We start from the raw sequence: 20000 nt of genomic DNA, 5'->3' as shown, positions 1-20000 counted from the left end.
TGAATAAAAGAAAAAGTAGTGAGACTAAAACAACAACAGGAACACCTCACATAGTCATAGTCATCCCATATCAGCACAAATCATACCTGTATCATCTTGTGGCGTGGAAAGCTTTGATGAAGTGAAAGGAGTCAAACTAGCACGATGACAAACACTGACCGTCTGGAAGGGACTTACGCTGTCTTTAAAATGAAGTGGAGTGGAAATTGTTTCTTTCTTTTTATTGGTCACATGACGCAGTGGAGTTATTTAATGCGGACACGTTTGTTACGGGATACTTTCTAATACGGAGACTTTGCATGTGTAAGTAATATGCAACTATGATTATTTGATACTCGCACATATTTGATACTCACACACAAGTAAACAGGCTGCGGGACTGCTTGTATCGCACATGATATCACACACAAGTAAACAGGCTGCGGGACTGCTTGTATCGCACATGATATCGCACACAAGTAAACACGCTGCGGGACTGCTCGTATCGCACGTGATATCACACACAAGTAAACACGCTGCGGGACTGCTTGTATCGCACATGATATCGCACACCAGTAAACACGCTGCCAGGCTGCTTGTATCGCACATGATATCGCACACAAGTAAACACACTGCGGGACTGCTTGTATCGCACATGATATCACACACAAGTAAACACTGCAGGACTGCTCGTATCGCACGTGATATCACACACAAGTAAACACACTGCAGGACTGCTTGTATCGCACATGATATCGCACACCAGTAAACACGCTGCCAGGCTGCTTGTATCGCACATGATATCGCACACAAGTAAACACACTGCGGGACTGCTTGTATCGCACATGATATCACACACAAGTAAACACTGCAGGACTGCTTGTATCGCACGTGATATCACACACAAGTAAACACTGCAGGACTGCTTGTATCGCACGTGATATCACACACAAGTAAACACACTGCAGGACTGCTTGTATCGCACGTGATATCACACACAAGTCAACACACTGCAGGACTGCTTGTATCGCACATGATATCACACACAAGTCAACACACTGCAGGACTGCTTGTATCGCACGTGATATCACACACAGGGTCAACACGCTGCAGGACTGCTTGTATCGCACGTGATATCACACACAAGTAAACACTCTGCAGGACTGCTTGTATCGCACGTGATATCACACACAAGTCAACACACTGCAGGACTGCTTGTATCGCACGTGATATCACACACAGGGTCAACACGCTGCAGGACTGCTTGTATCGCACGTGATATCACACACAAGTAAACACTCTGCAGGACTGCTTGTATCGCACGTGATATCACACACAGGGTCAACACGCTGCAGGACTGCTTGTATCGCACGTGATATCACACACAGGGTCAACACGCTGCAGGACTGCTTGTATCGCACGTGATATCACACACAGGGTCAACACGCTGCAGTTCCTCTAACATCTTCCCTCCATCCCACTCACAGTCTGTAAAGTTCCTGAGGACTATTTGTCTGATGTGGATGATGAAGGTACTTCTCATCTTTTCATTCTTCTCATTCACTTTCCTCTCTCCATCATTTCTCTGCTGACATTCTTTTCTCCTATTTCACTTGAAAGCATCATTTTATTCACTATTTGACCTTGAACGTGTGCACAGACATCAGGGGTGTCCAAACTTTTACCCCTCATGATATATATATATATATATATATATATATATATATATATATATATATATATATATATATATATATATATATATATATATATATATATATATATATATATATATATATAGCCCTATTTAGGGCTCTAATTACTCCACAATATATGTACATATATATATAGCCCTATACATATATATCTATTATAAGTTTGTATTTGTTTTTTGTCCTTTTTTTTATGTAAAGAAAATGTTTCTTTGATGGCAAACACACAAAATATGCAATGTTTTCCTCAACAAATATTTCCAAGTGTAATATTTGATGTGAAGTCATGGCAACTTCCAGCAGATCAATAATTCATAACAACATTGATTTTTTTTTTTTTTTGAGCAATGACACTTTTAAAGAAAAAAAGCAGCTTTGTGTTATTAGAGTCAACAATGCAACTTTTTCTAGTTACATTTGCTCTTTTATTCCACTTTTATTCCAGTTTTATTCCACTTATATTCCGCTTTTATTCCCACTTTTATTCCACTTTTATTCCACTTTATTCCACTCCTATTCCACTTCTATTCCACTTATATTCCAATTTTATTCCACTTATATTCCACTTTTAATTCTACTTTTATTCCACTTTTTTTAAATAGTATTTTTATAGTTAAATTTGCTCTTTTATTCCACTTTTATTCTACTTTTATGCCACTTTTATTTCATTATATTCCACTTTATTCTACTTTTATTCCACTTGCATTCCACTTTATTCCACTTTTATTCCATTATATTCCACTTTATTCTACTTTTATTCCACTTTTATTCCATTATATTCCACCTTTATTCTACTTTTATTCCACTTATATTCCACCTTTATTCTACTTTTATTCCATTATATTCCACCTTATTCTACTTTTATTCCACTTTTATTCCATTATATTCCACTTTTAATTCTACTTTTATTCCACTTTTATTACACTTTTTTTGAAATAGTATTTTTATAGGTAAATTTGCTCTTTTATTCCACTTTTATTCCACTTATATTCCACTTTTATTCTACTTTTATTCTACTTTTATTCCACTTTTATTCCACTTTTATTCCATTATATTCCACTTTATTCTACTTTTATTCCACTTTTATTACACTTATATTCCATTATATTCCACTTTATTCTATTTTTATTCCACTTTTATTCCACTTATATTCCACTTTTATTCTACTTTTATTCCACTTTTATTCTACTTTTATTCCACTTTTATTCCACTTTTATTCCACTTTTTTTTAAATAGTATTTTTAGAATACAACCCTAAGCGCACTTTGGACCCCCCTGGTGTCCTGCAGATAATATGTCATATTATATTTACTGTCACGTCTTCTGCTCCGCCTTTTCTCTTGGTTGCCATGGCGACAGGCTGGCGTTGTGGACTGAGTGTGTGTGTGTGTGTGTGTGTGTGTGTGTGTGTGTGTGTGTGTGTGTGTGTGTGTGTGTGTGTGTGTGTGTGTGTGTGTGTGTGTGTGTGTGTGTGTGTGTGAGCGCTTTCTTTTCTCTCTGCCTGTCTTGTTTGCACACAGACACACACACACACACACACACACACACACACACACACACACACACACACACACACACACACACACACACACACACACACACACTCACACACACACACACTTGATCCTTTGTGGCTTCCCGCAGTGACACACAATGTTTTGTTGCAACAGAGGTGCATTGTGGGAATGTCTGCATCAACTACTGCTGTAAGTGCAAAACAACAACTTTCTTTCTATTGAAACTAACACAAATAACCTGAGTGTCACCTCTGATGTGTCCAAGTTTGTGTGTAACCCTAATCCTTCATAGCACACACACACACACACACACACACACACACACACACACACACACACACTCTAATTTGGGAGCGTCCACCCCCCCACACGTGGTGTCACGTGCTATATTGACTAGTAGTGTGGTGTCACGTGCTATAGTGACTAGTGGTGTGGTGTCACGTGCTATATTGACTAGTGGTGTGGTGTCACGTGCTATATTGACTAGTAGTGTGGTGTCACGTGCTATATTGACTAGTAGTGTGGTGTCACGTGTTATAGTGACTAGTGGTGTGGTGTCACGTGCTATAGTGACTAGTGGTGTGGTGTCACGTGCTATATTGACTAGTAGTGTGGTGTCACGTGCTATAGTGACTAGTGGTGTGGTGTCACGTGCTATAGTGACTAGTGGTGTCACGTGCTATAGTGACTAGTGGTGTGGTGTCACGTGCTATAGTGACTAGTGGTGTGGTGTCACGTGCTATAGTGACTAGTGATGTGGTGTCACGTGCTATAGTGACTAGTGGTGTGCTGTCACATGCTATAGTGACTAGTGGTGTGGTGTCACATGCTACAGTGACTAGTGGTGTGGTGTCACATGCTATAGTGACTAGTGGTGTGGTGTCACGTGCTATAGTGACTAGTGGTGTGGTGTCACGTGCTATAGTGACTAGTGGTGTGGTGTCACGTGCTATAGTGACTAGTGGTGTCACGTGCTATAGTGACTAGTGGTGTGGTGTCACATGCTATAGTGACTAGTGGTGTGGTGTCACATGCTATAGTGACTAGTGGTGTGGTGTGGTGTCATGTGGTATAGACTGTGAAAACTTTTCAGGAAGAAGTGAAAGTACGACTGGGAATTCCTGGAATTTTTTTGAACTTGAAAAACGGTAGTTTGACGGTCCAAGGTGAACAGAGTGTGTGGAAGTTGGAACGGTTAAAATCCGCTGAGAAAGATGGAATGTGCAGTAGATTGGTAATGAGCAGTCATTGTCAATGTGGAGGAAATTCTAGGAAAACAGGGAATTTTGTGAAAGGGAAAACATGTTTTTTGTGTTCGATATATGTGAAGAGTAGTGTGGGTGGATGGTGGGAAGGTCGGAATCGGGTTAGGGTATTGTAGAACTACGTCCATTTATTTGAAGGGGAATTTCTGGGGTAATTTTGGGAAAAGCGGGGCCTCTTTGAAAATATTGATACTGGCACAATTGTCCTCGATGATATCGATGGGTTGGCGTTGGCATTTTTGGAACCGGTTGAAAAATGTTGACGTAGTAAGTTTGAATTGAGAATGGGTATATCGTCATTTATGCTCTGAATGGACAGCATTTACTTATACAACCCAATGCAAACAACCTTCCCTAGTCATGCTGCAAAGAAACAAAAACATGTCAACACACAACACGGCTTACTGAACTAAGTGGATGTGATAAAACACCCTCAAATATCACATGTACACCCTCATGATCCGTTGCCCCGGTCATGTTTTGTTTACTTTTTGACTCCCTCACTTCTGTTTTCAGCACCCCTGGGTTTGGTCGCCATGGGTGCTGATTAGTTTTACCTGCCTCTGATTAGTGTTCAGGGCGCTCACCTGCCCTCGGGCACTAAATAGGTATTCCTGTTTTTCGCCACACTCAGTCTGGCTGCCTCATTTGCTTCTTACCTTTGTGATCCATGCCTTTTAATTCTTCTTCCCGTGCTGCGCTTGACCATAGCTTCCCGTGCTAGCGACACACCTTTCTGTTTTATCTGCATTTCCTGCATGATCCATGAGAATAAAACATTGTCTTACCTGCACCTTGCCTCCGGAGTTCCCGTCTGCATCTCAGTGTTGTGTGTTGACATTTTGTGTTGGTTGTTTTTTTTTATTTTTTTTTATTGCAGCATGACTAGGGAAGGTTGTTTGCATTGGGTCATATATGTAGAAAAATATATATATAATAATAATAATAATAATCAATCAATCAATGTTTATTTGTATAGCCCTAAATCACAAGTGTCTATTTGGGGCTATATAAATAAACATTGATTGATTGATTTATTATTATTATTATTATTTTTTATTTTTTATTTTTTTTCTACATATATGACCCAATGCAAACAACCTTCCCTAGTCATGCTGCAATAAAAAAAAATAGATTTTGTTTGTAAAAAGCACTTTACATTGAATAAACAACCTCAAAGTGCTACAGTGTATTAAAAAAAATAAAAATATATAAAAAATAAATAGCTAAAACTAGTATGCATATATCTAAAAAAAAAGGCTTTTTTTTAAAAAGAAGGGTTTTTAAGCCTTTTTTAAAAGCATCCACAGTCTGTGGTGCCCTCAGGGGGCCAGGGAGAGCGTCCCACAGACCTTTTCGGCCCTTGACCAAATTTTTTTTAGCCCCCATGCTAAAAAAAAAAAAAGCTTCACCTATCGTTGATTTTAAAAGCCAAAATATGCCCGTTCACCATCTTATGTCTCTAAGCTGTCTCTGCTTGTAAGTGATATCTGTGTGTGTGTGTGTGTGTGTGTTGACGCCTCATATTAGCGGCAACGTCTGCATGGCGCGCCATCACGTCTATGGAAAAAAAAAAAAAAAAGGTACCGGTATTTGGATTGATGAGTACTTTATTGTTAGCAGTACATGTTCCAACTCTTGTGTGTGTGTGTGTGTGTGTGTGTGTGTGTGTGTGTGTGTGTGTGTGTGTGTGTGTGTGTGTGTGTGTGTGTGTGTGTGTGTGTGTGTGTGTGTGTGTGTGTGTGTCTGTGCGTGTGTGTGTGTATTTAAAGCTAAGTGTGCATATAAATACACCGCACTTGATGAAGCAAGTTAGTTAGCGGCAGACTTAATCAACTTTAGCGTGAGTTGCACACTGTCTGCTATTTGTGGCCCACTCACTCTCTCACGCACACACCCACACACACACACACACACACACACACATACATGTCTTGCCTACTTTGTGTGGACCCACGTTTGGTTAGTAGGTTGTGAGGGCCCCCCTTTCCACTATAGCTAGAATGATGAAAAAATATGTATCTAGCCCTAGATGGGAGTAAAGAGTTGCAAGTAGGGATGTCCGATAATGGCTTTTTGCCCATATCCGATATTCCGATATTGTCCAACTCTTTAATTACCGATACCGATATCAACCGATATATACAGTTGTGGAATTAACACATTATTATGCCTAATTTGGACAACCAGGTATGGTGAAGATAAGGTACTTTTTTTTTTTAATTAATAAAATAAGATAAATAAATTAAAAACATTTTCTTGAATAATAAAGAAAGTAAAACAATATAAAAACAGTTACATAGAAACTAGTAATGAATGAAAATGAGTAAAATGAAGTGTTAAAGGTTAGTACTATTAGTGGAGCAGCAGCACGCACAATCATGTGTGCTTACGGACTGTATCCCTTGCAGACTGTATTGATATATATTGTTAATATTAATAACTGTATCCCTTGCAGACTGTATTGATATATATTGATATATAATGTAGGAAGCAGAATATTAATAATAGAAAGAAACAACCCTTTTGTGTGAATGAGTGTAAATGGGGGAAGGAGGTTTTTTGGGGTTGGTGCACGAGTAAGTGTATCTTGTGTTTTTTTTATGTTGATTTAATAAAAAAATAAAAATAAAAAAATAAAAACGATACCGATAATAAAAAAAACGATACCGATAATTTCCGATATTACATTTTAAAACATTTATCGGACATCCCTAGTTGCAACCTCACTTCAGAATGCAAAACACACAAAGTAAAAAAAAATATTTGACTTGTGTAGTTGTGAGGAGCAGACAAATGTCCTCACAAGTCTAAAGATCCTCACAGAAAGGGTGTGGCTTGTCAAGTGTATGTCCACACAAGGACGGTGAGACAAGTGCACACACACACACACACACACACACACACACACACACACACACACACACACACACACACACACACACACACACACACGGGATTATCTGGCGGCAGGGAGGGGAGGCGGGAGAAAGCGGATCTGTTTGCGTGCTGGAGCTGGGCTGCGAGGGACAGGCGGTGCAGGCGGTGCAGGCGGTGCAGGCGGTGCAGGTGGGGGCTCGTCACAGTGTCCTCCCCCCCCCACCCAAGAAAGAGTGGTTAAAAAGTGTGAGATGGCCGAATGAAGAAAGTTGGAGGTGAGTTGTGGCGAGGACCCCAAAGAATGTCCTGGAATGTCAGCAGATGAAAGTAGAAGGGGGAGGTGCAGCAGTGACAGGGGGGTGGAGTCAGGGGAGTGGGCGGGGTTAGAATGGCGTCCCCCCTTTCATTCTTTCTCTGCCCGTGGCTTCCCTTCCTGCATGCACTTGTCTTCTGACTCCTCCCCCTCTCTTCTCCTAAACTACTTTTCTAGTAGTTGACCGCTTGTTGGCTGGAGGTGTGGACTACTACCACTACCACTACTACCACTACCACTACTACTCCTTCTTCTCCTCCGTCCCTCAGTGGTGACGTCACCACAAGTGTGAGTCGGACATTCATCCTCTCCCCTCTCTCTCTCTCTCTCTCTCTCTCGCTCCATGTTTGTGTGAGGCCAGGTGAGGACGCCATGACGGGGGACACGGACAAGTACCTGGCCCCCCAGGACCTGCGGGAGCTGGGCGACGACTCTCTGCCCCAGGAGGGCTACTTGGGCTTCAGTGTGGGCGCTCGCTCGCAGAGGTAGGACCCCCCGCCTTTTGTCCACCGTCACCCCGTGCATCAGGTCCTTGAACGCAACACTTTCTAATGATAAAACACTTTTTAATAATAAAACACTTTTTAATAATAAAACACTTTTGAATAATGTAACACTTTTAAATAATGTAACACTTTTGAAAAATGTTACACTTTTGAATAATGTTACACTTTTGAATAATTTAACAATTTTGAAAAATGTAACACTTTTGAATAATTTAACAATTTTGAAAAATGTTACACTTTTGAATAATTTAACACTTGAATAATGTAAAAACATTCAATAATGTAACACTTTTGAATAATGTAACAATTTTGAATAATGTTACACTTTTGAAAAATGTAACACTTTTGAATAATGTTACACTTCTGAATATTGTAACAATTTTAAATAATATCACACTTTTGAATAATGTAAACATTTCAAATAATGTAACACTTTTAATGAATGTTACACCTTTGAATAATGTTACCATTTTGAATAATGTAACACTTCTGAATATTGTAACACTTTTAAATACTATCACTCTTTTGAATAATGTAAACATTTCAAATAATGTAACACTTTTAATTAATGTTGCACTTTTAATTAATGTTACACTTTTAATAAATGTTACACTTTTGAATAATGTAACACTTTTAATAAATGTTACACTTTTGAATAATGGAACAATTTTGAAAAATGTAACACTTTTGAATAATTTAACACTTGAATAATGTAAAAACATGCAATAATGTAACGCTTTTGAATAATGTAATAATTTTGAATAATGTTACACTTTTGAAAAATGTAACACTTTTGAATAATGTTACAATTTAAACAATGTAACACTTCTGAATATTGTAACAATTTTAGATAATATCACACTTTTGAATAATGTAAACATTTCAAATAATGTAACACATTGAATTAATGTTACACTTTTGAATAATGTTACACTTGTGAATAATGTTACCATTTTGAATAATGTAACACTTCTGAATATTGTAACAATTTTAAATAATATCACTCTTTTGAATAATGTAAACATTTCAAATAATGTAACACTTTTAATTAATGTTGCACTTTTGAATAATGTTACACTTTTGAATAATGTAACACTTTTAATAAATGTTACGCTTTTGAATAATGTAATAATTTTGAAAAATGTAATAATTTTGAAAAATTTAACACTTTTGAATTATTTAACACTTGAATAATGTAAAAACATTCAATAATGTAACGCTTTTGAATAATGTAACAATTTTGAATAATGTTACACTTTTGAAAAATGTAACACTTTTGAATAATGTAACACTTTTGAATATTGTAACAATTTTAAATAATATCACACTTGAATAATGTAAACATTTCAAATAATGTAACACTTTTAATTAATGTTACACTTTTGAATAATGTTACACTTTTGAATAATGTAACACTTCTGAATATTGTAACACTTTTAAATAATATCACACTTTTGAATAATGTAAACATTTCAAATAATGTAACACTTTTAATTAATGTTACACTTTTAATTAATGTTACACTTTTGAATAATGTAACAATTTCAAATAATGTAACACTTGAATAATGTAACAATTTCAAATAATGTAACACTTCTAATTAATGTTACACTTTTGAAAAATGTTACAATTTAGAAAAATTTAAAAATCTTGAAAAATGTAACAATTTTGAATAATGTAACACTTCAATAATGTAACAATTATCAATAATGCAACATGTTTGAATAATGTGACACTTTTGAATAATGTAACACTTTTAAATAATGTTAACATTTTGAATAATGTAACACTTGAATAATGTAACAATTATGAATAATGTAACACTTTTGAATAATGTATAATCAAGTAAACTAACTCATTAGCATTAAATCCTTTTACATCGTGACATGTACATAATATTTGTAGCCTAATCACTTTTCTGATAACCATGTTGAAGTAAATGTCGATATCGACTCTTACGCAATAGGATGGGTGGGGTGTGTGTGTGTGTGTGTGTGTGTGTGTGTGTGTGTGTGTGTGTGTGTGTGTGTGTGTGTGTGTGTGTGTGTGTGTGTGTGTGTGTGTGTGTGTGTGTGTGTGTGTGTGTGTGTGTGTGTGTGTGTGTGTGTGTCGCTGCATGTTTTAGGAGTGACACACTTGTCCAGCGAACCACAGGAAATTAGAAACATGTTCGATATTACATAGCCCTGAGCACCGCCCGTGTGTGTGTTTGTGTGTGTGCGTGTGCGTGTGCGTGTGCGTGTGCGTGTGCGTGTGTGTGTAAGTGTGTGTGTGTGTGTGTGTGTGTGTGTGTGTGTGTGTGTGTGTGTGTGTGTGTTCAGACCAGGAAGTAAAGCAAAGGGGTGAAAAGTTCATATGAATGAGTTTAGTTATGTTGTGTTCAAGGATGCTGGGAAAGTGGAAATACCCCATTCATTTTAAATGTCCGACCTTTGACCTAAAAGTGTGCCAATCAAAAGTAAAAAAAAAAAAAAAAGATGGCTGACCACCATTCTGTTTTTTCACTTGTGATGTTGGGAATTCCCAGTGTTGTTGAATGCGTCATGCAATGTCCCTCCTTTGGCTCCTCCCTTCTCCTCCTGTGTTCCATCCTACTTTCTCTCTTCTTCTCTCCTCATTAAGTCCCAAAGTCAGGTAAGTAAGGCTGACGGCATGCTGAGGCCCCGCCCCCTGATGTCATAACTTCCTGCTGCCACCTGACTAACTTCCTGACAGACCAGTGGTGTTCCTGTCATGTGTTTTTGCTTTCTTTCACGAGCTTCCGGGGACCTGAACCGTCTTATGCCCAAATAAGGACGTTGTTATGCCCGAATAAGGAAGTTGTTATGCCCAAATAAGGACGTTGTTATGCCCAAATAAGGACGTTGTTATGCCCAAATAAGGACGTTGTTATGCCCAAATAAGGACGTTGTTATGCCCAAATAAGGACGTTGTTATGCCCAAATAAGGACGTTGTTATGCCCAAAGAAGGACGTTGTTATGCCCAAATAAGGACGTTGTTATGCCCAAATAAGGACGTTGTTATGCCCAAAGAAGGACGTTGTTATGCCCAAATAAGGACTTTGTTATGCCCAAATAAGGACGTTGTTATGCCCAAATAAGGACGTTGTTATGACCAAATAAGGACGTTGTTATGCCCAAATAAGGACATTGTTATGCCCAAATAAGGACATTGTTATGCCCAAATAAGGACGTTGTTATGCCCAAATAAGGACGTTGTTATGCCCAAATAAGGACGTTGTTATGCCCAAATAAGGAAGTTGTTATGCCCAAATAAGGACGTTGTTATGCCCAAATAAGGACGTTGTTATGCCCAAATAAGGATGTTGTTATGCCCAAATAAGGACGTTGTTATGCCCAAATAAGGAAGTTGTTATGCCCAAATAAGGACGTTGTTATGCCCAAATAAGGACGTTGTTATGCCCAAATAAGGACGTTGTTATGCCCAAATAAGGACGTTGTTATGCCCAAAGAAGGACGTTGTTATGCCCAAATAAGGACGTTGTTATGCCCAAATAAGGACGTTGTTATGCCCAAAGAAGGACGTTGTTATGCCCAAAGAAGGACGTTGTTATGCCCAAATAAGGACGTTGTTATGCCCAAATAAGGAAGTTGTTATGCCCAAATAAGGACGTTGTTATGCCCAAAGAAGGACGTTGTTATGCCCAAATAAGGACGTTGTTATGCCCAAATAAGGACGTTGTTATGCCCAAATAAGGAAGTTGTTATGCCCAAATAAGGACGTTGTTATGCCCAAATAAGGACGTTGTTATGCCCAAATAAGGACGTTGTTATGCCCAAATAAGGACGTTGTTATGCCCAAATAAGGACGTTGTTATGCCCAAAGAAGGACGTTGTTATGCCCAAATAAGGACGTTGTTATGCCCAAATAAGGACGTTGTTATGCCCAAAGAAGGACGTTGTTATGCCCAAAGAAGGACGTTGTTATGCCCAAATAAGGACGTTGTTATGCCCAAATAAGGACGTTGTTATGCCCAAATAAGGATGTCGTTGTGCCCGAATAAGGATGTCGTTATGCCCAAATAAGGACGTTGTTATGCCCAAATAAGGAAGTTGTTATGCCCAAATAAGGACGTTGTTATGCCCAAATAAGGAAGTTGTTATGCCCAAATAAGGAAGTTGTTATGCCCAAATAAGGAAGTTGTTATGCCCAAATAAGGACGTTGTTATGCCCAAATAAGGACGTTGTTATGCCCAAATAAGGAAGTTGTTATGCCCAAATAAGGAAGTTGTGTCTGTGTGCGTGTCATGGCCAAAAGAATGCACAATTAACATTTAGTTTTATTTTTTGAGTGCGCTTCCTGACCGGCCACTTCATTAGGTACACTATCTTGTACCGGATACTGGTCCTCAAAAACAAGAATCAGATGATACCGGCTTGCATGTAAAATGTGTGATATCATGTGCGACACAAGCAGCCCGGCAGCCTGTTTACTTGTGTGTGATATCATGTGCGATACAAGCAGCCCGGCAGCCTGTTTACTTGTGTGTGATATCATGTGCGACACAAGCAGCCCGGCAGCCTGTTTACTTGTGTGTGATATCATGTGCGACACAAGCAGCCCGGCAGCCTGTTTACTTGTGTGTGATATCATGTGCGATACAAGCAGCCCGGCAGCGTGTTTACTTGTGTGTGATATCACGTGCGATACAAGCAGCCCGGCAGCCTGTTTACTTGTGTGTGATATCATGTGCGATACAAGCAGCCCTGCAGCCTGTTTACTTGTGTGTGATATCATGTGCGATACAAGCAGCCCGGCAGCGTGTTTACTTGTGTGTGATATCACGTGCGATACAAGCAGTCTGGCAGCCTGTTTACTTGTGTGTGATATCATGTGCGATACGAGCAGTCCCGCAGCCTGTTTACTTGTGTGTGATATCATGTGCGATACAAGCAGTCCGGCAGCCTGTTGCCATGGCAACCTCAGCCAGGTTGCTTCCTGTCTCTGCCCAAGCTGCTATTGTGTTGAAGTGATGTGCACTTTGGGACTATTCTGTCTTTGGGGGGGAAGCAAAGAACTTGTGTCAGGTCTGAGTTCTGCTGGTTCTGGTTCTGGTTCTGGTTCCTGGAAGCTGCATGCATTTAATGTTTTTTTTTTTGTTTTTCTGTTCACCTCTCCTGTACCCCCCCCCCCCCCCCCTGCCCTCATCATTGTTGTCGTGGTAACGCGTGACCTGCACCAAGCCTGCGTTCCTTCAGTTCTGATAGGTCCAACACTCTGAACCGCAGCTCCTTCACGCGGGACAGCATGATGATCGAGGAGATGTTGGCACCCAGCCGGGACTTGGTACGTACCTCCACATCTTCTTTCTGGAACATTCCTGTCTCACACGGGAAGTATAAACGCCCAAAAGCGGTGAAGTTGTCACCTTGTGCAAATGCTAAATAAAATAAATCATTTTTAACTTATATTCAATTGAATAGACTGCAAAGACAAGATATTTCATGTTCACACTCTACTATGCCAAGCCAAAGCCATTTATCAACAACACCCGGACACGCTTCGACTGAGAAAGTTGAGGAATGCTCATCAAAGACTTATTTGGAACATCCCACAGGTGAACAGGCTAATTGGGGCCATGATATTACGCACCTTAAAATGCCACACTCTACAATGCAAAGCCAAAGCCATGTATCAACAACACCCGGACACGCTTTGACTGAGAAAGTTGAGGAATGCTCATCAAAGACTTATTTGGAACATCCCACAGGTGAACAGGCTAATTGGGGCCATGATATTACGCACCTTAAAAAGCCACATCGGTGTGTAAAGGATATCACCACATGGGCTCAGGAGCACTTCGGAAAGCCACCGTCAGCAACTACAGTTGGTCGCTACATCTGTAAGTGCAAGTTAAAACTCTACTATGCAAAGCCACAGCCATTTATCAACAACACCCAGAAACGCTTCGCTCATCTAAGATGGACTGATGCAAAGTGGAATAGTATGGGGGTGTATTAGTGGTCAAGACATGGGTAACTTACACATCTGTGAAGGCGCCATTAATGCTGAAAGGTACATACAACATATGTTGCTATCATGGACGCCCCTGCTTATTTCAGCAAGACGATGCCAAGCCAGGCGTTACAACAGCGTGGCTTCGTAGTAAAAGAGTGCGGGTTCATGATTATTTGCAAAGTTTCTCAGTGTGAACATGAAATATCTTGTCTTTGCAGTCTATTCAATTGAATATAAGTTGAAAAGGATTCGTTGTAGTCTCTTTTTATGTAGCATTTACACAACGTGACAACTTCCCTGCTTCTGTACTTTGTAAGATGAGTCGTTCATTCTGCACTAAAAACTACTTAAAATCCTATTTTTCTACCAAGTTCTGTCTTCCATATCTCAGAATAGAGCACCAGGTTTAAAGCGGTATCAGGCTACGTTAGCATTAGCAGCACTAGCGGTGAGTTAGCATTAGCAGCTACGTTGCTAACTTGACATGTTTGGACCTACAAATGCTGGCTTTTGATGGTTGGCGCCATGCTAGAAGTACGCTAACAATTTCCTATGCTATGCTAACATGAACATGCTAGAGTTTTATGCTAGCATTTTTTTTTCAAATTGTATGAAAAAAAAAAAAAATCATGGCTTTTGATACTTTGCGTCATCTTGGAAGTATCCTAGCTGGTCGCGTGCTAACATGCTAACATTACCATTTTAAAAAATGTTATGCCAACATTTGATTTACCCATTTGAACCTGAAAATCACGGCTTTTGACAGTTAGCGCCATCCTAAAAGTACACTTACTTTTCATATGGTATGCTAACATTAGCATGCTAAAGTTTTATTCTTGCATTTTTTGCTCATTTTAGTTGTTTAAACCTGAAAAAAAATCATGTGTGTCATGTCAGTTGCCGCCATCCTTGAAGTACGCTAACCTATATTATGCTAACATTAGCATGCTACAATTTAATGCTATCATTTTTTTTTCTTCTAATTTTATTTATATACCACCAAAAAAATAACTGCGCCATCTAAAACTCATCTTCTCTGGTCACTTGCTAGCATGCTAACGTTAGCATGAAAATGTTTCATGGTAGCATTTGAGCTCATTTTGATCATTTAAACCCAAAACGAGACGTGTCTCCATCTCCCACGTATGTTCCAGTATCAGTGCAGTGTTAGTACAGCTAGTGAGTGTGCCACACACTCACTACTAATGAATCCGTGTTGAATCGGTAGCTTACATCGGACATTTGACGTCCAAGTTGATATCATCTGATGCATAGTGTATCAGTATGAGGACCCCTGTAGTGTATCAGTATGAGGACCCCTGTAGTGTATCAGTATGAGGACCCCTGTAGTGTATCATTATGAGGACCCCTGTAGTGTATCAGTATGAGGACCCCTGTAGTGTATCAGTATGAGGACCCCTGTAGTGTATCAGTATGAGGACCCCTGTAGTGTATCAGTATGAGGACCCCTGTAGTGTATCACATGACAGTATGGTTGAGTGGAGGACAAGAATAAAGTTTGTATACCAACGAGGTGTTTGTGTGTGCTGCAGATGCTGTGTAAGGAAAGGTCATTGAGGGTAGAAGACCACAACAAGGTAGACCTGCTGGCATGATGACTTTTATCATGTCTCACTGCTCCATGTGTGACCTTCACAAAGACCGTTGAAGGACACATGCTGCACTGGATGTTGATTTATGTCCGTTGTTGTTGTTGTGACTTATTCTGACATCATGGATGCTACTTCCTGTGCGCTGCATGTCACCCCGACTCAACTTCCTGTCTCCTCGCCAGCACCTGGCGGCGGCCAAAGACCAGGACCAGGACTCCTTGAGGAGGTACAGCTGGACTCCAGAGACCATGGACAACATCCACATGGTCTCCTCACCTGTCCACTCTGGGTGAGTCAACATGCTGGAAATATATTCTATATATATATATATATAACATGTAGGTGAGTATATCTACTCACCTACATCATGTGACATGGTTGTGTTGTCGTCCATCCCGCAGTTTTTCCTCTCCGCTCCCGCAGTACGACGGCAGGTGACTCACGGGTGTTGTTGTTGTTGTTTGTGTTGTTTGGGGTGACATCACTAACCCTCACCTCCAACACCCACTTCCTGCTTCCATCTTTGACACACAAGCAGCCACACTAACGCACACACACACACACACACACTTGTGAAGTGGAATGACTTGTATATTGTGTTGTTGTGTTGTTGGTCAGCTACACACTAACCTGACATGTGACCAAAGCTGAGTGCTGTAGTTCTGTGTGTGTAAGTCTAGTGTTGTTTCCATATCAATATATTAGTACCGCTACCAAAATGTATTTCCGTACTTTTCTAAATAAAGGGGAGCACAAAAAATGTCATTATTGGCTTTATTTGAACAAAAAATGTTAGTGTACATGAAACATATATTTATTATTGTCATTTAGTCCTTCAATAAAATAGTGAACATACTAGACAACTTATTCTTCTTTTTCAAAATTTATATTTTTAAAATTTAAAATTTAAATTGTTTTAAAATTTAATTGTTTTTAAAACTTTAAATTTTTTAAAATTTGTAATTTTTTAAAATTTGTAATTTTTTAAAATTTGTAATTTTTAAATTTGTAATTTTTAAATTTTAAAATATTTTTATTTAAAAAAAAATCTTAGTGTACATGAAACATATGTTTATTATTGTAATTTACTCCTTAAATAAAATAGTGAACGTACAAGACAACTTATTCTTCTTTTTAAAAATGTTTATTTTTAAAATTTAAAATGTACATTTTTAACATTTTTTTAATTTAAAATGTAAAAATTTAAAATGTAAAAATTTAAAACTTTAAAATGTAAAAATGTTAACATTTTAAAATTTTAAAATTTAAAATGTCTTTTTTGATTTAATATATTTTTCTTTTTCAAAATTTCTTAGTGTACATGAAACATGTTTATTATTGTCATTTAGTCCTTAAATAATATAGTGAACATACTAGACAACTTATTGTTTTTCAAAAATTGTATTTTTTAAAATGTAAATTTTTTTTAAATTTTAAATTTTAAATTTAAAAAAAAAAAAAAAAAAATTTTTTATTTTAAATTTTTTTTAAATGTAATTTTTTTTACAATTTAATTGTTTGTTTTTTTGTTTTTTTTAGAAATGTTTATTTGTTTTAAAATGTAAAATTTTTAAACATTTAAAAAAAAATTTGATTTTAAATTTACATTTTTTTAGCATTTTTAATTTTTTAACCTTTTGTAATTTTTTAAAATTTTTAATATTTTAAATTTTTTAAAATGTTTTAATATTTTTATTTTTAAAAAAAATCTTAGTGTACATGAAACATGTTTATTATTGTCATTTAGTCCTTAATTAAAATAGCGAACATACTAGACAACTTATTCTTCTTTTTCAAAATGTTTATATTTAAAATTTTTAAATTTAAAATTTTTAAAATTTTAAATTTTTAAAATTTTAAATTTTTAAAATTTTAAATTTTTAAAATTTTAAATTTTTAAAATTTTAAATTTTTAAAATTTTAAATTTTTAAAATTTTAAATTTTAAAAATTTTAAATTTTAAATTCTAACATTTTTAATTTCTTTTTTTTTTTTTTTAATATTTCGCTTTTTCAAAAAACTTTACTGTACATGAAACATATGTTTATTATTGTCATTTAGTCCTCAAATAAAAATAGTGAACATACCAGACAACTTATTTTCCCGGGCGCGGCACCGCTGCTGCCCACTGCTCCCCTCACCTCCCAGGGGGTGAACAAGGGGATGGGTCAAATGCAGAGGACACATTTCGCCACACACCTCGTGTGTGTGTGACAATCATTGCTACTTTAACTTTATTCTTCTCTTCTTTGATACTTTACATCAGTTTTGGATGATACCACACATTTAGGTATCGATCTGATACCAAGTAGTTACAGGATCATGCAATAAAATATAATACCTCATAAACCAATAATAATATGGTTAATAAATACTGATGTAAAGGGTAAGTGTCACCCTGTTTTCTGTTTGAACATGTTCTATCTACACTTCTGTTCAAATGTAATAATCACTTATTCTTCTCTTCTTTCATACTTGACATTAGTTTTGGACGATACCACACATTTAGGTATTGATCTGATACCAAGTAGTTACAGGATCATCATATTCAAAGTCCTCATGTGTCCATATTTACTGACTTTATAAACATAATAAACATGTACATATTTCTGCACCATGACTAGGGGAGGTTGTTTCGATCGGGTCATATAAGTGAATGCTGTGGTTGCTGAACAACTAATGGCCAGTGACTACTTATGTTGGCCACCAGATGGCAACAAAACCAGCATTACTGACTATTTTTAAATAATATGAAAAGATTGCGTTTAGCCAAATGGAAGATGGCGACGGGCAGCCGTAGTTTGGGATAACAAAAGTCAAATCTTCGTTTTTGTAGAAGGTTCCATTTCAAAAAGACCCAGAACTGCAGCGGCTGGAGGATTCTTTGTTGATCTCCCTCTTGCTGTCCCGCAGGTTCCTGGTCAGCTTCATGGTGGACGCCCGGGGCGGCTCCATGCGGGGGAGTCGCCACAACGGCATGCGCATCATCATCCCGCCCAGGAAGTGCACGGCGCCCACGCGCATCACCTGTCGCCTGGTCAAGCGCCACAAGCTGGCGTCGCCGCCCCCCATGGTGGAGGGGGAGGGCCCGGCCAGCCGGCTGGTGGAGGTGGGCCCGGCCGGCGCTCACTTCCTGGGGTAAGTAAGGCGTGGCGCCGCTTTGGTTTGACCACATCTACCCCCTCCCTCCCTCCCTCCCTCCCTCCCTTCCCCCCGCGCTTCCTGCCGCCGCCATTCCCCCGCCATCGTTGTTTCTAACTTTTGTGAAACAATAAAAAGTCAACATGGAACTTGCTGCTGTAGCTCCGCCCACTGTCCCCTCATTGGCTGCCTCCTGTGAGTGGACAACTCTGTAAAAAAAAGACCACTTTAAGAAGGTGTCTTGTGCCATAAAAGTCTTGGTTTGCGTCCCCCCCCCCCTCCCCCCCCCCCCGAGCTCACAAGTGTGTGTGTGTGTGTGTGTGTGTCTTATGTGTGTATGTGTGTGTGTGTGTGTGTGTGTGTGTGTGTGTGTGTGTGTGTGTGTGTGTGTGTGTGTGTGTGTGTGTGTGTGTGTGCGCGCGGCGGGCGCAGTAAGCTCCATCTTCCCAGACAGCCGCCGGCTCTTAATGAAGGCGAGAGCCTGGTTAGTCCAGTTCTCCAGCTGGGACCCCGAGGAACTAGATTTGTTGGGTAGGAATCAAGAACCCCAACCCCCGCCCCCCTCCACCTCCCCCCCACCCTCCACACTGCACCCCCTCGCCGCTGTGTCTTGCTGATTGTTTTTACACGGGGGAACTGAAGGTGGTTTTGGGGACATTTGACATGTGGACAAAAGTAAGGGGTGACAGGAAGTGATCAAAGTAGGATGTGGCTTGGATGTCAGTTTGTGTGGACAACTCATCCCGTCCTGGCTCACAGTTCAGTTAGAAGGTCGTTTTTTTCTTTTGTCTTTTGTTTTTTTAATTTATATAGATATATTTTTTAAAGTTTTGCTTTTTATTTTATTTTATTTTTTGTTGTATTTTTCTCCCCCCAAACCTTTATGTATATTTGTATGTATTATTTTTATTTATATATGTTTGTTTTAAGTTTTGTTTATATTTTCATTTTATTTTTGGCTTTATTTTATTTATTCCCTCTAAACTTTTTTTGTATTTTTTATTATTATTTTATATATATAAATATATATATATATATATATATATATATATATATATATATATATATATATATATATATATATATATATATA

At 38.4% G+C, this 20000-nt stretch overlaps 1 protein-coding gene across 1 annotated transcript in view; it reads left to right on the top strand.

The window, feature by feature from the left end:
• Window positions 1–20000, top strand: part of LOC133656276 (ankyrin-3-like) — a 148811-nt gene that overhangs the window by 61251 nt on the left and 67560 nt on the right. The window contains exons 24-31 of the mRNA XM_062057263.1: window positions 1467–1511; window positions 3362–3397; window positions 8028–8151; window positions 13379–13481; window positions 15707–15751; window positions 15949–16055; window positions 16168–16200; window positions 18680–18904. Coding sequence (XP_061913247.1) covers window positions 1467–1511; window positions 3362–3397; window positions 8028–8151; window positions 13379–13481; window positions 15707–15751; window positions 15949–16055; window positions 16168–16200; window positions 18680–18904 — 718 coding nt within the window. The remainder of the gene's footprint in view (window positions 1–1466; window positions 1512–3361; window positions 3398–8027; window positions 8152–13378; window positions 13482–15706; window positions 15752–15948; window positions 16056–16167; window positions 16201–18679; window positions 18905–20000) is intronic.

The sequence above is a fragment of the Entelurus aequoreus genome, linkage group LG08, assembly GCF_033978785.1.
Source record: "Entelurus aequoreus isolate RoL-2023_Sb linkage group LG08, RoL_Eaeq_v1.1, whole genome shotgun sequence".
In the NCBI taxonomy this organism is placed as follows: Eukaryota; Metazoa; Chordata; class Actinopteri; order Syngnathiformes; family Syngnathidae; genus Entelurus; species Entelurus aequoreus.
Note: the sequence above shows the minus strand (reverse complement) of the source record. Positions and strands in the feature narration are given on the sequence as shown.